This window comes from Phodopus roborovskii, unplaced genomic scaffold (genome assembly GCF_943737965.1).
Source record: "Phodopus roborovskii unplaced genomic scaffold, PHOROB, whole genome shotgun sequence".
Classification (NCBI taxonomy): domain Eukaryota; kingdom Metazoa; phylum Chordata; class Mammalia; order Rodentia; family Cricetidae; genus Phodopus; species Phodopus roborovskii.
Genome location: NW_026126407.1, coordinates 43,354,397 through 43,370,227, shown reverse-complemented (window position 1 = coordinate 43,370,227; position 15,831 = coordinate 43,354,397). Strand labels below are relative to the sequence as shown.

General features: G+C 45.5%; 1 protein-coding gene across 1 annotated transcript in view; it reads left to right on the top strand.

Moving 5' to 3' along the window:
• The window catches only part of Slit3 (slit guidance ligand 3), a 561,683-nt gene that overhangs the window by 37,203 nt on the left and 508,649 nt on the right, over positions 1-15,831 (top strand). Inside the window, exon 2 of the mRNA XM_051180959.1 lies at positions 11,242-11,313. Within this exon, the coding sequence (XP_051036916.1) occupies positions 11,242-11,313 (72 nt within the window). The remainder of the gene's footprint in view (positions 1-11,241; positions 11,314-15,831) is intronic.

The window sequence follows — 15,831 nt, the reverse complement described above, 5'->3', positions numbered from 1 at the left end:
TTTTCTTCACTGCTAATTGATGTAGAACGGTTCATTCCACCTTTGGCTAGTTATCCCTATGCACGTGGGCCTGGGCTGTATCAGGAAAGTAGCTGAACAAGCTAGTAAGTAGTGTTCCTCTGTGGTCCCTGCCCTGACCTCCCTCAACACTGGATTCTGGAATCTAGAAGTGTAAGCCAAACAATGCCACCGCCCCCACCCCCAAGCACACACAGTTGTTTTTGTCATGGTGTTTTGCAGCAGTGCCAGGAACCAAATAGGACAGCTGGAGCACTTCAAGCTTCACCCTTTTCAGAGTGTCTCTTAGTACTAGCTTGTGGTGGCCACAAAGGTTCAGAGTTATCTGATCATCCGATTTTTGCAGGGGTAGTAGGGGGAAGACAGACCAGACAGTTCTAGAATTGTCCAGAATGTCGAAAATGGACAGTGAATTTATACATGTGAAAATCACAAAGAGACCTAGACAAAACAGGTCTGTAGGTCGGAATTCACTCGAGGCTAGAGTCTGCTGCAACTTGTACTTCTGCTCCTCAGCAAAGCGATTGCTGTATCCCCACGTGTGTGCCCTTTTATGACCTAGAGCACTAAGTTAAAACAAGCAGGGAGTGCTCCTGCTGCAAGGAAGGAGAGGAGAGACCCCTTGCCTGTCCCTGTGACCCCAGCCAGACATCCAGGGTGCCCCTTCTGTTTGGCTGGTTCTTCTCCCGTAGGTAGCTGTGTGCACGGGGTTGGCTGCAGGCTTTTGCAGGTGTAAAATTAGATATGCCAGAGTGCTGCCAAGTCAGACATGTAGCCCAGGGAGGCTCAGTTCCTGAATAACTGTGGCAGTGTGAAAGCCAGTTTTCTAAATCAAATTCAGCCATTTCTTTCCTGAACGCGTGTGTATGTTTTTAAACTTGTGTTTGGTTATGTAAGTGATGAGCATGAAGTGCAGAATTCAGAGAACACTTGAACAATGCCTCCTGGTGGGTGAGAGAACTCTGTGAGGGATCCACAGGGAAACACAGCTGCCTGGGATCCGATGGTTCTGGAACACATGCTTACTCTTCTCTGTCATCAGGGTAGGCGAGGGGATGATATGAAGTCCTTGGGCTGGGACAACGACAGAAAGACACACACTCTGGTGCAGGACCATTTGACTGGCTCCCGAGAACTGCCAATGCGCTCATCACATGCCTTGGGCAGATGGCCCAATTTGCATCTTGAAAGGCTTCTTTCTACATTTTACTTTAGCTAGGGTCTTAGGTCAGGTGAATTACTTTTGTTGATAAGTTTTTGGGAAATTGTCTCTATCAGTTACCTGTGTCCATGTCTGTGGGTCATACATACACGGAGGATAAAGGTGGGGCACAATTAATCTCCCCCTATGCCTTAAGATGACTAAGACAATTTTACTCTTTTCTGAGCATTCATTTTTTTGGGGGGGTGTGATGACCACCACCCCACATATGTAATATATAATTGCCACAGAAAACACTAAAATACTAAAAAGCAAAATATGAAACATGTTTAAAAAAGAAAAACCATCACCACCACCAAAATATCCTTTGCCTCATGCCCCATGAGATGACAAGTACAGTACACATTTCCCTGAGTGTCCTCAAGGGGCCTTACTTCATCTAAGGTGTCCAGGACGAAGTGTGGGGAGCAAACTTTTTGGTCCTCTGGGAGCCAAGTTATGCACACAGGAAGCAGGCAGCAGCACACGTGGAGGGAGGAAATGTGATGAAAGACCAAAATGAGTTGTGCAGAGGCTGAGCCACCCAGGAGTTCAGGAGTTCAGAAAGGAAGAAGTGTAGCAGACCCTGGGGGAGGGGGAGGTGGTGCCTGAAAATCGGGAGTGTCGGTTTTATGGAGTGGTTGTGATAAACACCTGGGTGCCTGAAAACCACAGACCCTGGTGCTTTCAGGTTGTGGAAAACAGAAATTGGAAATAGGGGTGCTGGTGGGCTGTACTTGAGATTTTTCTCTGCTCTCCTCCTGGCTTTGAGGCAGGGGTTGGCAGTCCTTGGTGCAGCATGGCTGTCTGTGTCTGGTGGCAGCATGGCTGTCCTTCTGTGTCTGCATTCATACGGAGTCATCCTCCTATCTCTGCTCCTTCATATTTTAAGGACGATAATCACACTGACTTGGAACCCATCCCAATGAACTCAGTTGAACTTGATTGCATCAATGCAGTGTCTGCTTCAAATGCAATCACATTCACATTAGCAGGGGGTCAGGGCTTCAGCATAGATTTGAGGGCTTTCAAGACCGGGAAATAAGCCAGGCCATGGTGGCACACGACTTTAATCCCAGCACTAGGGAGGCAGAGACAGGAGGATCTCTGTGAGTTCGAGACCAGCCTTATCTACAACAGCTAGTTCCAGGACAGCCTCCAAAGCCACAGAGAAACCCTGTCTGGAAAAACCAAAACAAACAAACAAAATATTGGGAAATAACAGAAACACATGTGTGGGCAGAGTGCCTAGCCTGGGTTCCCAGTAATGCCTGCAGGTCAGAGGAAGGAAGATTCAGTGAGATAGGCTGTGGATGAGGCCCACCTGGATGAAGTGCCATCGAGCTGACACTAGAGTAAGCACTCATCCATGGGAAGCTAATTGTGTTGAATGGGGTAGAATTGCTCTGAGGGAAGATGGCTTATAGCTGCAGACTTCAAGTCACTTCCCCGCTGACCCCTTTTGTGGTTCTGATAGTGCAAGGCCTAAGGCAGCCCATGGGCTGTCTGCCCCTTGGTTCTGCTTCCTTCATCCCTCAGGGTCTGTTGGCTTATATTCCTCTACCCGCAGCCTTCTCCCTTCAGCCTTTCCTCCCTTCAGCTGCTCCCTCTCCCCTGGTCTCAGACATAGTAACTCTATTCAAGAGAGGGCTCCATGCCTGTCCCAGAGAAGACCTCCACTTCCTTGCATGCCACCTTTATTCTCCATGACACCTCTGAAGCTATTGTTTGGTTATTTACTTATCACAATCCCTAGTTCTGTCATTTGTTTATGGTCTCCCGTGGCATTATGCCTCCTCTTGCTGCCTAACAGTCTCACCACAAAGGTGGCAGCTTCAAACAGTACACACTGGTTACCTCAGAGTTGGCTGGGCCTCTGCTTCAGTGTCAGACACAGTTGCAGTCACAATGTTGCTTGAGGCCGTGGATTCTTTCCACTTCATGGACCCATTGTTGTCTGATGCATGGCCTCCTTTGAGGCCTGATAGACTGAAGAAGGCTTCAGGTTGTTTTTAGCTGTCATCAGTTCTCATGCCCAGCTGTACGATGTCAAGGCTGACTCGTGTTTTTGCCATGTGTACTTCCTTAATGTGGCCACTTGCTTCGTCACAGCTGGACAGAGTCCCTGAACAAGACGTGCACAGAATAACATAAAACATATCAAAAGAGCATCCCGTTGCCTTCCCTGTAGTGCATTGGGTGGAAGCAAGTCACTAAGTCCTGCCCACCAGAAGGAGAAGGAATGTGGTGACCTTAGCCACCAGCTTTGGATCTGTCTTCCATACTCACCAAGAGAATCGAAGTTTATTTAAAGGGAATTTGTTGTTTAGTCTTCTTGCCTTAGCCACAATGTAGAGTCAGGTCCAGAGTAGTGATTGATAAAGATTTGTTGCAGAAATGGAAGAAGGAAGGTGGTGGTAAAGGGAGATGGGAGTAAGGGGAGGGAAGGATGGAGGAAGGAAGAAGTTGGGAGGAGGAGATAGGCTCTCTTTTGCATCCTGCTTGAAGAGTAAAAAAAAAAAAAAAGTCTGCTTGCATTTACCCTAAGGCTGTGCTTCTGGGCTTTTATATTTGCTACTTCTTCTTTCCAAATCCTTTTCTTCTCTCTCACATTATCCCCATGCCAACCTAGCTATGCCCAGCTCATTTTTGAGGTCGCAGTTAAAATGCCACCTTTCCCTGGAACCCTCCCCTCTTCGTACAGGTGCCACCATTCCCCCATCATACCTCATTACTAGGGTTTGTTTATGCCTCTGGCATAGTAGAGAGCAGGGATCTATAAGCTGTGGTCCCAGGGACAACTCAGCCTCTTTGGCCTCTTTTCCTTAATAAAGTCATCTTCTCATACAGCCATACCTTGCTCCCTACTCAGTCATTTAAGTCTGGGGCAGTTTTCACACTGTAGAACAGAACTAAATGGTTGCGATAGACAATATGACTCCCAGGGGCTGGAGAAATAGCTCGGCAGTTAAAAACGCTGGCTGCTCTACCTGAGGGCCAGGGTTTGATTCTCAGCACCCAAGTGGAAGCCCCCAACCACCTGTAACTCCAATCCCAGGCATCCAACACCCTCTTCTGGTCTCAGCCATCATCAGGCAAGCATGTGGTGGTAGACATGAATGCAGACATACATATGCATATAAAGACAGACAGACAAGGAGGAAGGAAGGGAGGGAGGGAAGAAGAAAGGAAGCATTTGTTATCTGGCCCTTCTAAAATGAGTGTATGGATTTGTGGCATAGATAGACATTACTACACTTTATGGCAATCGCTCTTTTAATTGTTCCTCATGAACTGCTCTCTTTAAGGACAAGCCCACACCACTGTTATTTCCTAGCATATGTTATAGCCCAGCAGTAGGGAAGAACTGTTTGTTGAATGAATACATAAACGAATGGGTGCGTGAATGATATATCAGGAAGAAACAGAAACCAGATGGAAAACTCAGCTGCGAGTTAGCCATGGAGGATACATTTACATGTGAACAATTTCAGGGCATAGGTATAATTCAGGGAACCAGACAAGCACTGTGAAACCCAGGCCGTAAAACAGTGGAGGAGTTTTCGTCTCTAAGACGGAAGAAGGGAGAAGAAGCTAAGTGTTCAGGAGGCTGACATGGGCACAGTCCCCAGAAGGAGCTGTGATCTTTGGCAGGAAAGTGTGCTGAGCTGGCTGAGCTCTCAGAGAAAGCCCCAGGAGAATGGCTTCTTTGTCTTTCCTTTCTGCTGCTTCCCATCTCCACCCATCTTACTGGAAGGTAGAAGAGCTCCCAAGACTGCCCAGTGTGAGCCATTGGGTCACCCCCTGGTTGGAAAAGGTGGAGTAGGTGACTGACATCCAGGTCAAGGCCCTTTGCATCTTGTGCTTTGATTGGGAAGTGGGTTTATTATACACCTTGTTCCTGCCCCCTTTTGTTCAGTTTCTGGACAGGAGCCCCAAGTCCAGGCTATCAGACCTTGTGGTGTATTGCTCCAACATCTGAAGTTTTGAGTGCTTTCTGCCTTGCCTTAGTCCTTATTGCCTTGTAATTCCTACGCCTACCCCTGCTACACCAGGTCCCTCCTTGTCCTCTCTTGTTTTCTCTTCTAAAAGGCTTTCTCTGAGTTTCTGCTCTAAGTGTTGTTGTTCTCGACACCTCTTTCTCTGCCCGTTCACCATGGAATGTAGACCCATCTCTCAACATTTCACTTTGCATATTTTCCTGAGTATCTTATGATTTAGCTGATCTCCTCTCTTTCTCTGCCCCACTCACTGTGGAATGTAGACTCCCATCTCTCAACATTTCATTTTACATAGTTTCCAAATATCTTATGACTTACTTTATTTTAGCTAGACTCCACAATGCTGAGAACAAGGACCAAGCTACAGTCTGTATTTTTAAAAACCAACTTTTAAAAAATCAACATATGCCAGAATATATTCATCCTAGACCTGATAACTGACAGGATTGTCCAGCCGCCTACATTCACAGTACCCTATAGACTTCATCCCAGTGTGAGTTCACTTCTAGTCTCTGCTTGTGTAGCCTGTGCAACATCTGTGTGTGTGACATCTTCCTCAGTTCTTAGATTGAGACTCCATTTTCCCTTCTGTGATGCAGAAGGCAGCTCTTTGGCGAGTCATGCAAGGAGCAGACAGATTTAAAAGTCCATTCTGAACATGTGGGATGTCCTGTGTGTGCAGGTGCTTCTGACCTATGATGAAGTGAGTTATATCTCACTGTACCGAAGGTCAGAAATGCATTCACTAGCCTACCCTCTGAACAGTCTGGATTAACCAGTCTACTTTCAGCATGCTCAGACACTTACACCAGCCCAAAGTTGGCAAAAATCATCTACCCCAGAATCAGTTTTACTACAAGCTATTGAGTACCTCATCTAATTTGTTAAAAGCTAAAATGATTGTCTAAGTACTATCATACAGTGGGGAAATTGTAATCTGAACTGCTGCGAGGTGGGGGTCTTTTGTGTGCTTCTCCATCCCAGACAAATGTCTTCTTAACTGCATCCTAACCCACACCACCACATTCCCTCCCTACCAGTGGCCAATGCTCCAAGGTTTCTTCAGAGACCACTTCCTCACATGCTTTCTGTCTTGAGCCTCCAGGTAATCCTGTGGAGCTGACTTTTGAGGTCATAGCAGCAGTTGTCATATCTGGGTCTGAGTGAAGTTGTGTCTTTGCTAATGCCACCCAGCTGACTAGTGAGGAAGCAGGGATTCAAACCCACATCCTCTGGCTTTTCCTTGGATGTCTCTTTTCTCCCACTGTGCTGTTTCACTTGGGGTAGATCTTTACACTTCCCTCTTCCCAGATGTGCTACGACTCAAAGAAAGATCTGTAGGAGCGCTGCAGAGTGAAGGAGCAAAGGGGTCCATGTGTGCTTGTGCCAAGATAGAGACAAGAGCCGGGCCCAGACGATGTTATTTTTGTTTCATTTTTTTCCAGTGTTGCTCTGAATTCTTCTTCCTCCCCACCCCACCCAAGGTGTCAAACAGATGTGAAAATACCACAGAACTCAAACCTCAACCCTGGTTTATGATTCATTCGTCGGGATGGGGAAAACAATGCAGGAAATTGCTATGGCGATGCCTATTTACAGAGGCAGCATGGGAGACACCAGTCGTGGGCAAAGATTAGAGAGCATCCTTGTGCTGGCAGGGAGGCTCAGTGTTCCTACTGTCCAGCCTCAGTGGGAGACAGGGCAGGGACTGTAATTATTTTGTCTGGAGCTGGGGACAGCCAAACAACTAGGTGTATTCCTTTGTTTTTATCAAGGTAAAGAGATGAGAAATTATGTTCTCTCGTTCTGTTTATGTATTTTTCACCCTACCCCCTATGCAGTAGATAACTTTACACATTGCAAAAATGCCTAGACTTCTGGTAGATGGGCATCAGGATTTCATGGCTAGAAATGACCTGGCCTATAAGATCAGTTTTATAGGGCTGGGGAGGTGGATCATTGGGTCAAGTGCCTGCTGTGCAAACATGAGAACCTGGCTCTTGATTCCCTCATGCAAAAATCTAGTCATCATGGTGTTTGTCTGTATCCCCAGGACCTGAAAGTGGAGACACAGACTCCTGGGTGCTCCTGGGTAAGACAGTATAACCAATTGATGAGCTCCAGACTCAGTCACAAAAACAAAGGAAGACACTTGATTCTGACTTCTGCCTCGATAGGCACATTTGTGTGTGTGTGTGTGCGTGTGTGTGTGTGCGTGTATGTGTGTGCGTGTGTGTGTGCGCGTGTGCGCGCGATGCGCGCGCGCGTGCACACACACACACACACACACACACACACACACACACGCACGCACACACACACACCTGGCTTCTGCATTCAAAGCATCTGGCTTCTAATCCTATTTTCATTTACTGTTATGTGATCTCATGACCAAGTTTCTTTCTGGGTAAAATCTTCTGAGGAGCAGAGGAGACTAAGTCTCCTTGTGTGAAAAGCGAGATAATAAACAATGGCTGATGGATTGGAGATGTACACAAAGTGCTTAACAAAGTGCTTGGAGCATAGTGTGGGCTCAGCAGAGAGCCATTCTTAAGGACGTTCACCTGCAGACATTCATCTGTTGATGGAAACAATAATAACTGTTGTTCATACCTGTTAGACAATACGAAAACCAAAAAGGATAGAAAGTTAAAAGACATTGCACTTGACAGTATAGACTGCTGTAACAAACAGTCCCTGAATTTGAGTTGCTTTGAAGCTATTTCTGGAATACGTCTGAGTCTGATGTGTATAAATTAGGAGACAAGGAAGGCATCTTTGTCCCAAGAAGTCACCCAGGGACTTGGGCTTAGGCTATGTGCCACCTTAGGAGTCCTTCACTATTTTCATAATCCAGCCCAAGATACAGGCCAAGGAGAGGTGTGGAGCATCGGGCAGGGAATTTTATGGCTCTGTCCTGAAGGCATCATATATTATTTTGGCCCATTATGCAGTGCTGTGAACTTGGTTACATGGTCACACACCAGGAAATCTTGGAAATGCAGTCTGTGCATTCACAAAAGTGCTTTGATGGACAGTTTACTAGCCTGCCAGTGTTCTGTAAATGGAGTAATGTAATGCCATAGTGGTTTCCATGCTTGCGTAAGCTCCACCTGGATGAACGAACATCCTTGGTAAGCAGTCTTTACTGGACTGAGGATGAGAAAGGGACCATTCTTACCTCATCTCCAGAAGGCATAAATGCCTTCTTTCTGTGACCCATCCTTGACTAGAATGACAGAACTGAGGGTCTCAAAGCAACAGCCATGGGGTCATCTTTGCCATGGAGAGCGATGGGACTGGATTCCACTTGGAGTGGTGAATTAAATATTCAGTAGGCCTCTTTTTCTCTTTTTTCCACATCTTTAATATTATGAAATAGATTGCCCCAAAGATAAAGGCTTGCAGCATGGTGCTTGGGGAATGGGGTCCCTGGTTTCTTTTGGTGAACCTAAACGTCATGGTATATGTATGTAAGGGAATGTACTTCAACCAGTTAGAATAATCTCCAAGACTGAGAATGGTAAGTAAGAATAGTAAGTGGTGGGTAAGCACTATGAGTACAGTATCTCACTTAACCTTCAAAAAACCTCTTGAGGTCATATGTGTCTTTCTGATCCCTAGTCATGAGGCCACTCAGGAGGTGGTTGGGTAAGGAATTAAGTTCCAGGACTATGTGTGAGGTCCCCCATGGTATAACCCATCCCACCATGTCCTCAGCGCCTCTGTGGCACACTGCATCCTTTCTCATAATGAATATTAATTGAAAATATCAGCACAGCAGCTGGCAGCATGAGCTGCTGCAGTCCCACGCTGTGTCCTGGTAATTAAACCCTTAGCTGCTTTGTCATAGTCCCAGTTGTCAAGGTCCCCACACATCTATCCAGGTTCTGGAGGGAGTGGAGAAGAGTGCTTACCATGTTAGAGTGGTTGCTGGATCCCAGCTATCTCGCTACTGGAGTCGCTATCCTTCTGTATTCTCAGCGCCCCTGTTTGTACCCTTCCTTCACTAGCACCCTGCATAGGTAGCAAAGATGAAGCTAAGCAACAGTTTGGATGGCTGGTCTAGGAGGGGAAAGCTGAAGAAAGGGGGATGGGGTCGGGGTAAGGTTACCCAAGGACATACTTGGTTTCTATCTTACTGTAATTTCTGCTTGCGGCAGAGTTATCCCTCCTCAGACTGATTATTCCTCACACAAAGTGCAAAAACTGGAAACTGCTTTTCTCTTCATCTAATGCAATACTTCTCAACCAATGGGTCGCAACCCCGTGAGGGTCATGTATCAGATATCAGGTGTATCAGATATTTATTATGATTCATAACAGTAGCAAAATTACAGTTAGGAAGTAGCAACAGAATAATTTTATGGTTGGGAGGAGGTCATTACAACATGAAGAACTCTACTAAAGAGTTAGGAAGGTTGAGAACCACTGCTTTAATGCAAGCCTGTAACTCACAGGTCTTCCTGGAGACCTATTGTTGGACAGGTGATCTTGGTAATCCAGGTAGCCTATCCTGATGCCTTGGCTAACAACATAATAGAACTGCTCCCATAAATAAGATTTACCACTATGTGACATCACAGCTGGTAAACCTCTCTCTCTCCACCCCCCCTGTGTGTGTGTGTGTGTGTGTGTGTGTGTGTGTGTGTGTGTGTGCGTGTGTGTGTACACTCTGATGTTTATACCATGAAAGCAGGCAACAACACGTTTCCGATTCTGTACATTGAGTGATTGGTGACACTATCAATTTACAGACAACCTGTAGGAACTACACCCTAAAATCTGTCTTCTCATCAGGAGGGCACAGTCTGTAGGGAGTCATTCTAAAGCTTGCATGTTAAGAATTGTAACATTATTTATGGTCCCACCCCTTTTCCATCTAGGGCTTGTAGGTGATTTTAGGGAATACAGAATATTTATCCAGTTGTTCACAGGTTTGTTCTTAACTTCAGCTCCCCTTTAACCTTGACTTCCTACCACCCACTGTGCCTCCTTCACCTTTACCCCAGTAACTGCCATGCTGAGCTTTCAACTCCCCCAAGACAAATGCTCCTAAGCTTCCGTGTTGAGGCAGGAATCATCCATGCAGCTCCCTTTGCCTACTGTGTGGAATTAGCTTTTACTACAGGCTCAACTGTGTTGGCACCTGTTCAGATGCTAAACCCAGGGAGTGTATGAATTAGTTAGAAGCTAGACAAGTTTCATCTGTTAAGACAAGATTGTGTTGTCTATTTATATCTATCAAGCTATGTACCCAAGCCAGTGACCATTCTCTTGGTTTCAAGAAGTAGAAGCCGAATGGCTCTTTTCATCTTCTGAGTCTAGAGTACTGTCCTTTGGTGGAGGCAAGATGTCTTCTGGGAAGTCAGAGCTAGTTTAAACCAAAATAAAAATGAAGTGGGATTGGATTGGCTCACAACATGCTAAAATGCAGAAGTATCTGGCTTCAGACATAAGCAGATCCAAGTACTGATATGTTAACAGCATGAAGAATGTCTCTTCTCTTCCTCTTCTGGGTCTGGAACACTGTCCTTTAGTGATGGCAAGATGGCTTCTGGGAAGTTTGAGCTGCTTTGCTACTCTAGTGGACAGAAAGTCATTCTTTGAGTCATGCATGAAACCTAAAACAATGAAAGAGATTGAAGGGTTAAATGCCTGGCCTGTGTCAGATACTTCTCCCTGGAAGCCCTGGAATTGAGAGGAGTCTAGCTCTAGTTGCATAAATTAATCTGAAAATTGGGGGGGGGGCTATGGACACTGAGAGATAGGTTTGTTCCTTGAAGAAGGGACCACAGAAGACAGGCAGTTAAGTGTAACTGGGCTCTGCTACATACATAATGAATGGCTTATTCCATACAATTTCCTTAAAGTTAGTTGGGCATGCTCAAGGGATATCATTAATCATTGGAATTGCCTTCCCTGTGACAGGCAGCATCCCCCCAGTCCAAGCCAGTCTGCGTTAAATAGACTGTAAGTGTAACCTGCAAAAATCTGACCTGAATTTTCTTTCCATTGCAGTGACCTGGACAGAAATAACATTACCAGAATCACCAAGATGGACTTCGCTGGACTGAAGAATCTCCGAGTCTTGTAAGTAGCAGATGGTGCTCCAACAAGTTTTCATTTTCAGCTCTTCAGCCTGTGAAAATGTTGCACTGCCCTGACATCACATTCCCAAGCCCTGGGCCACAGGAATCCATGCTTCTGCTGCAGAAAGCCCTTTGTTACTGTACCAAGTGTTCACAGATAGAAAATTGTATGGCTGGATGCTGCTGGCTGGGTGAGATCAATAGAAGAACCTGCTTGCTTCCAGTGACAGGAAAAACAGAAGGCAATAAATGAATTAAGTCAACATGCCCTGCTTCCTGGATGACAGCAACATCAGGTTGACTAACCATGCTTCCCTTCCACAGAGATTACAATTTCTTCCCCAGCTTGTGTATTAAAAGAGCAATCAGGACAGATGTTATTTATCTTCCTGCTTAATGGAGAGGAGGGGCGGAGAGATGGAGAGGGCCAGGCAAGGGCAGAAACCTTGCTGACCATTCACAGCTGTGCAGACAGGTCGCAGAATTTGAAGTAGGCATTGATGGAATACCAGCACAAGAACTAATGGGTTTTCCTTTCTGAATTTTGGAGAATTTTTACCTGACCCCAGGTTTGTGTTTGGTCAGAAGAGACATTCAGAAAAGTGACAGTGGAGCAGTTTGGTTCTCTTGCCTTCCTTCCTTCCTTATTGTTGATTTTTACCCATAGTGTGGCTCCTGCCCAGGAGTACAGCCTGAGAAGTTTGATCCCAGCTTTGAAGTTATTTGTGTCAATGGACTCTTGGCTGGTTCGTCGGTTACGGCTAACTCATCGCTACCAGATTCCACCTTCCTTAACACATAATTTTAAAAGATGTCATTTCATTTTATGTATATGAGTGCTTTGCTTGCATATATGTGTGTGCACCACATGTGTGCCTGGTGCCCTCAGAGGTCAGAAGAAGGCATCAGATCCCCCGGAGCTTGAGTTACAGATAGTTCTGAGCTGTCCTGTTGGTGCTGGGCATTGAACCGTGGTCTTCTACAGAAGCAACAAGTACTCTGAACTCCTGAGCTATCTCTCCAGCAACCCCCCCATCCCTGTTTCTGTTCACAGTTCTACAGAACAAGATGATTTTGTCCTTGGGACAAGAAGTGTCATATTCTGATTTGATTTGGGATTAATTCCTTATGCAACTTTGGGGAAATCCCTGTACCCCCTTGGATTTCAGTTTTCCCTTCAGCAGCCTAGGGAGTGAACACTTCAAGGTCCTCTCAGCTCTAGTTGTACATGGAGTGCTCCAGGGCTTTGCCATTTCTCCGAGCAGTGTTTGATTACCGCCTGTCACTTGTGAAGCAGAGCTTTGGTAATGTGGATTTCTTGTTTGAGAAGTGTTAGTAATCATGCTAATGCTGACAGTCATGGACCTGGTACAGAGTCATGAGACAGAACATATGAGGTTGGCATTATTATGGCCCCCTCATTGCAGGAGGGGGAAACAGCTCTGGATTAAGGAATCTCAGCTCCACATAGTGAGCGACAGAGGAGTTAGAATTAGAATGCATGCTGTACTTCTGTGCTCACACAGGAGGAGGATGGGGAGGAGGAGGGAGAGGGAGTAAGTGCATGGGTTCTTGAGGAGGGAGTGGAGGGAGGACATGCCCCTCTAGTGTGTAGAGTATCACCTGAGTGCTCCTCCGGTCCAGTGCACAGGGATGCAGGAATCTGATGCTGGTCCTGCAACCACCAGATGCTCCCTCCGTAGACACAGTCTCTGTTTGGTCATCCTCAGAGGGGAGATCTCCCTTGTACTGAGCCTTTCCTGTGCTCAGAACAGCAGTGTCTATGTCAAGTGAGTAACTGCTCAGATAAGGTCTACAGCCATCAGAAGGGAAGTTGGCATAGGTATGGGGGATCCCTTGGTTCAGTTTTAGCGTACTTTGTATTAAAAAGCAAGGCCAGAGACTGCTGCTTCTGGGTCATTTGCTGATTTAAAAGGCAAGTGTGTTTAGGTTTTTGCTTTGTGTCTTTTTGCCCCTATTTCTTCCACTGTGTCTGTAGGAGATGTTTGCTCATACAAGTCAAAATTCACCTACTGCTTCGTTTTCTAACCAAGTCAAAAATAACCCTTTGATTTTCTTACTGCTGCATCAGAGAGACTAATAAAAATTCCAATTTCCATATCTGCTCTCTGCAAATAGAAAGTTTAAAATACTCACAAAAGATGACATTAATGTCTTCTGCAGAGTCTACAGTACTTCTTTGACTACAGTTTATCTTTCGAGTTAATTGGTGCATTCTTCTGTTTTGATAAGCAATACCAAAATGCCTTTTACCCCTTCTTTATCAACAGTTAATAGATCTGTTTCATTATCTCCCTTATCAGCTCACAGACAGTCCCTTTCAAGTGGCCCTTTATTTCGATGAAAGAACTCTGCTAGGTGGAATAGCTGAGAAGCCTTCTAACACCAATAAAATATCCAAACATTTAAATCGCATTTTTCCTCCATCTATTCTTAGCTGAGTAACCTAGAGAACTCTTTTTTTATTTTCTTTTGAAAAGCTTTCATCACATCCTGGCATATTCCCTGTGTCTGTTTCTTATTTACAATTTATGGTGAAGCAATAAAAGACTCGATAGTCTTGAATAATTTGAGCTTGCCCCCCATTTCCATGCAAAATGCCTTATAGCTGCTAATATGGTGCAGGTGAATGGGTAAACATAGAACAGAGGCTGTCGAACTTCTGTCTCATCCCAGGGAGATGTAGGAGTTTGCCTGAGACAGTCATCTCTCCCACAGGTTGGGAGCAGGGAAAAGTCTCTTCTGTTGGTATCAATTATATCCTTTTTCTTAGTAACCCATTTAAGGACTCTCCGTGTTCACAATGTGGGAGCCAGCTTTATCACAAATGGGTTAATAAAAGAGTTAAACTCTGCTTCTGCCGTCATCACATGAGGAACATTTCCGATTTAACCTAGTGGAGAAAAGAAAAAGAAAAAGAAAAAAAAAGTGGCAAAGACCTGAAAATGAACACAGTCTGTGTCCCCCTAACTCAGAACAGATGCCAGCCTTGGGCAGCCCTTGTGGGAACCTAAAAACTACCCTGACATTGATCCCATGTTCTCCTGCGTCTGGCCAGTAAACTGGGGCTGAGTGAATCGACAACCTCCTTACATTCCCTTAGTTTGCAGTGCTGCTGGATGTCTCCGTGCAGGTTTTGTGGTTTGATTATCCACGGACAGATGCTTTTATTTGTCAAGTAGTGTTTACTGAGCCTTTTAGTGCCAGTCATGAGGCTGGACTCTGGTGGGTTTACAAAGTCAGTCTAAAAAGCACCCTGGATACCTTCCTAACAGGAACCAAAGGATACTGCAGGGGGCAGGTGAGGAGAGCTAACATGGACTGAGGTATGGGTGGGAGGACAGACTCCAGGAAGAGATGGTACAGTTCCTAAGGCTAGTGATGACAGAGCCATGGCTGCCTAGAGGCCCTGGGGACCAATGGGAAAAACTGGATCTTAGAGCCCAATAAAAGCATCTATAGTCTTAAGTAGAGGTACACAGTCACCCTAGAGTGTTTTGGTCAGGAAATAGAAGGGCAAATCTCCCAACCCCACTGTTCCTGGCTCCTGCTAGTAAAACACAGTGACTGAAGCCAGCAGTAAGAAGAGGCCAAGAAGCTCTTTGGAAAAGCATCTGCAAGCCAGGTTCCCAGGTGCTGAGCAAGGTAGAGCAGGGACCGAAAGCTCACACACGCGTGTTTGCACATCTCCATGTCTTGAAAGAAACTAGTGGTGTTGCCATAATGAATACAGAATTAAGAGATACATTCTAGGAGGTCAGAGTTTAGCACCTCCAAACATCTGGAGGTTGACACTCAGTTACTCTAGAGTTCGTCCTTGTTCTCATTGGAGAAGAATGACAGCCAGTGCTGGTTGACTGATTATAAAAGGCTGGCCGAGCAACCTCCCCCCCCCCCCAGTCACTAGTATTGAACTGACACACACCCTGTTTAGTAAATGTGCTAATAAAAGTCTGTTAGCTTCCCTAGGCCTCCTCACCATATGTCAGAATGGAGACGAGGAGGGAAGGGAAGGAACATTTATTAAAAATTGCAGATTATTACTTCAGACGCTGGGGTTGATGATTTGTTTACTCCATTTGTATTCTTACCAGTGCTTCTGTGATGTCTTACTTTCTGTATTTTACAAATGAGGAAAACATGTCTTAAAGATGATGACTAGCTTGCTCAATACAACACCATCATCTAGTAAGAAGTAGGACAGAGATTCTCAAGTAGACTCGGGGCTTGAAAGTCCTCTCCTTAGCTGTGTAGTTGCCCTTGGCTAAGTTTCTTAGCTACTCTGTTCTTACCTGTTAAGTGAGTGGCCTGGAAGGAAGTGGCCTATCAGGGACAGAAGTCACAAAAATGGGAGGTCTCAGAGGTTGAGGATTCCAACCAACAGACTGACCCTCCTGGCCAGTTAATACTTGTAAACACAAATGTATTACATATCTCAGCCTAACAAATTACTCTTGCATGCCCTGATAGAAACCTCACTTCACTGACTCATCTTCTC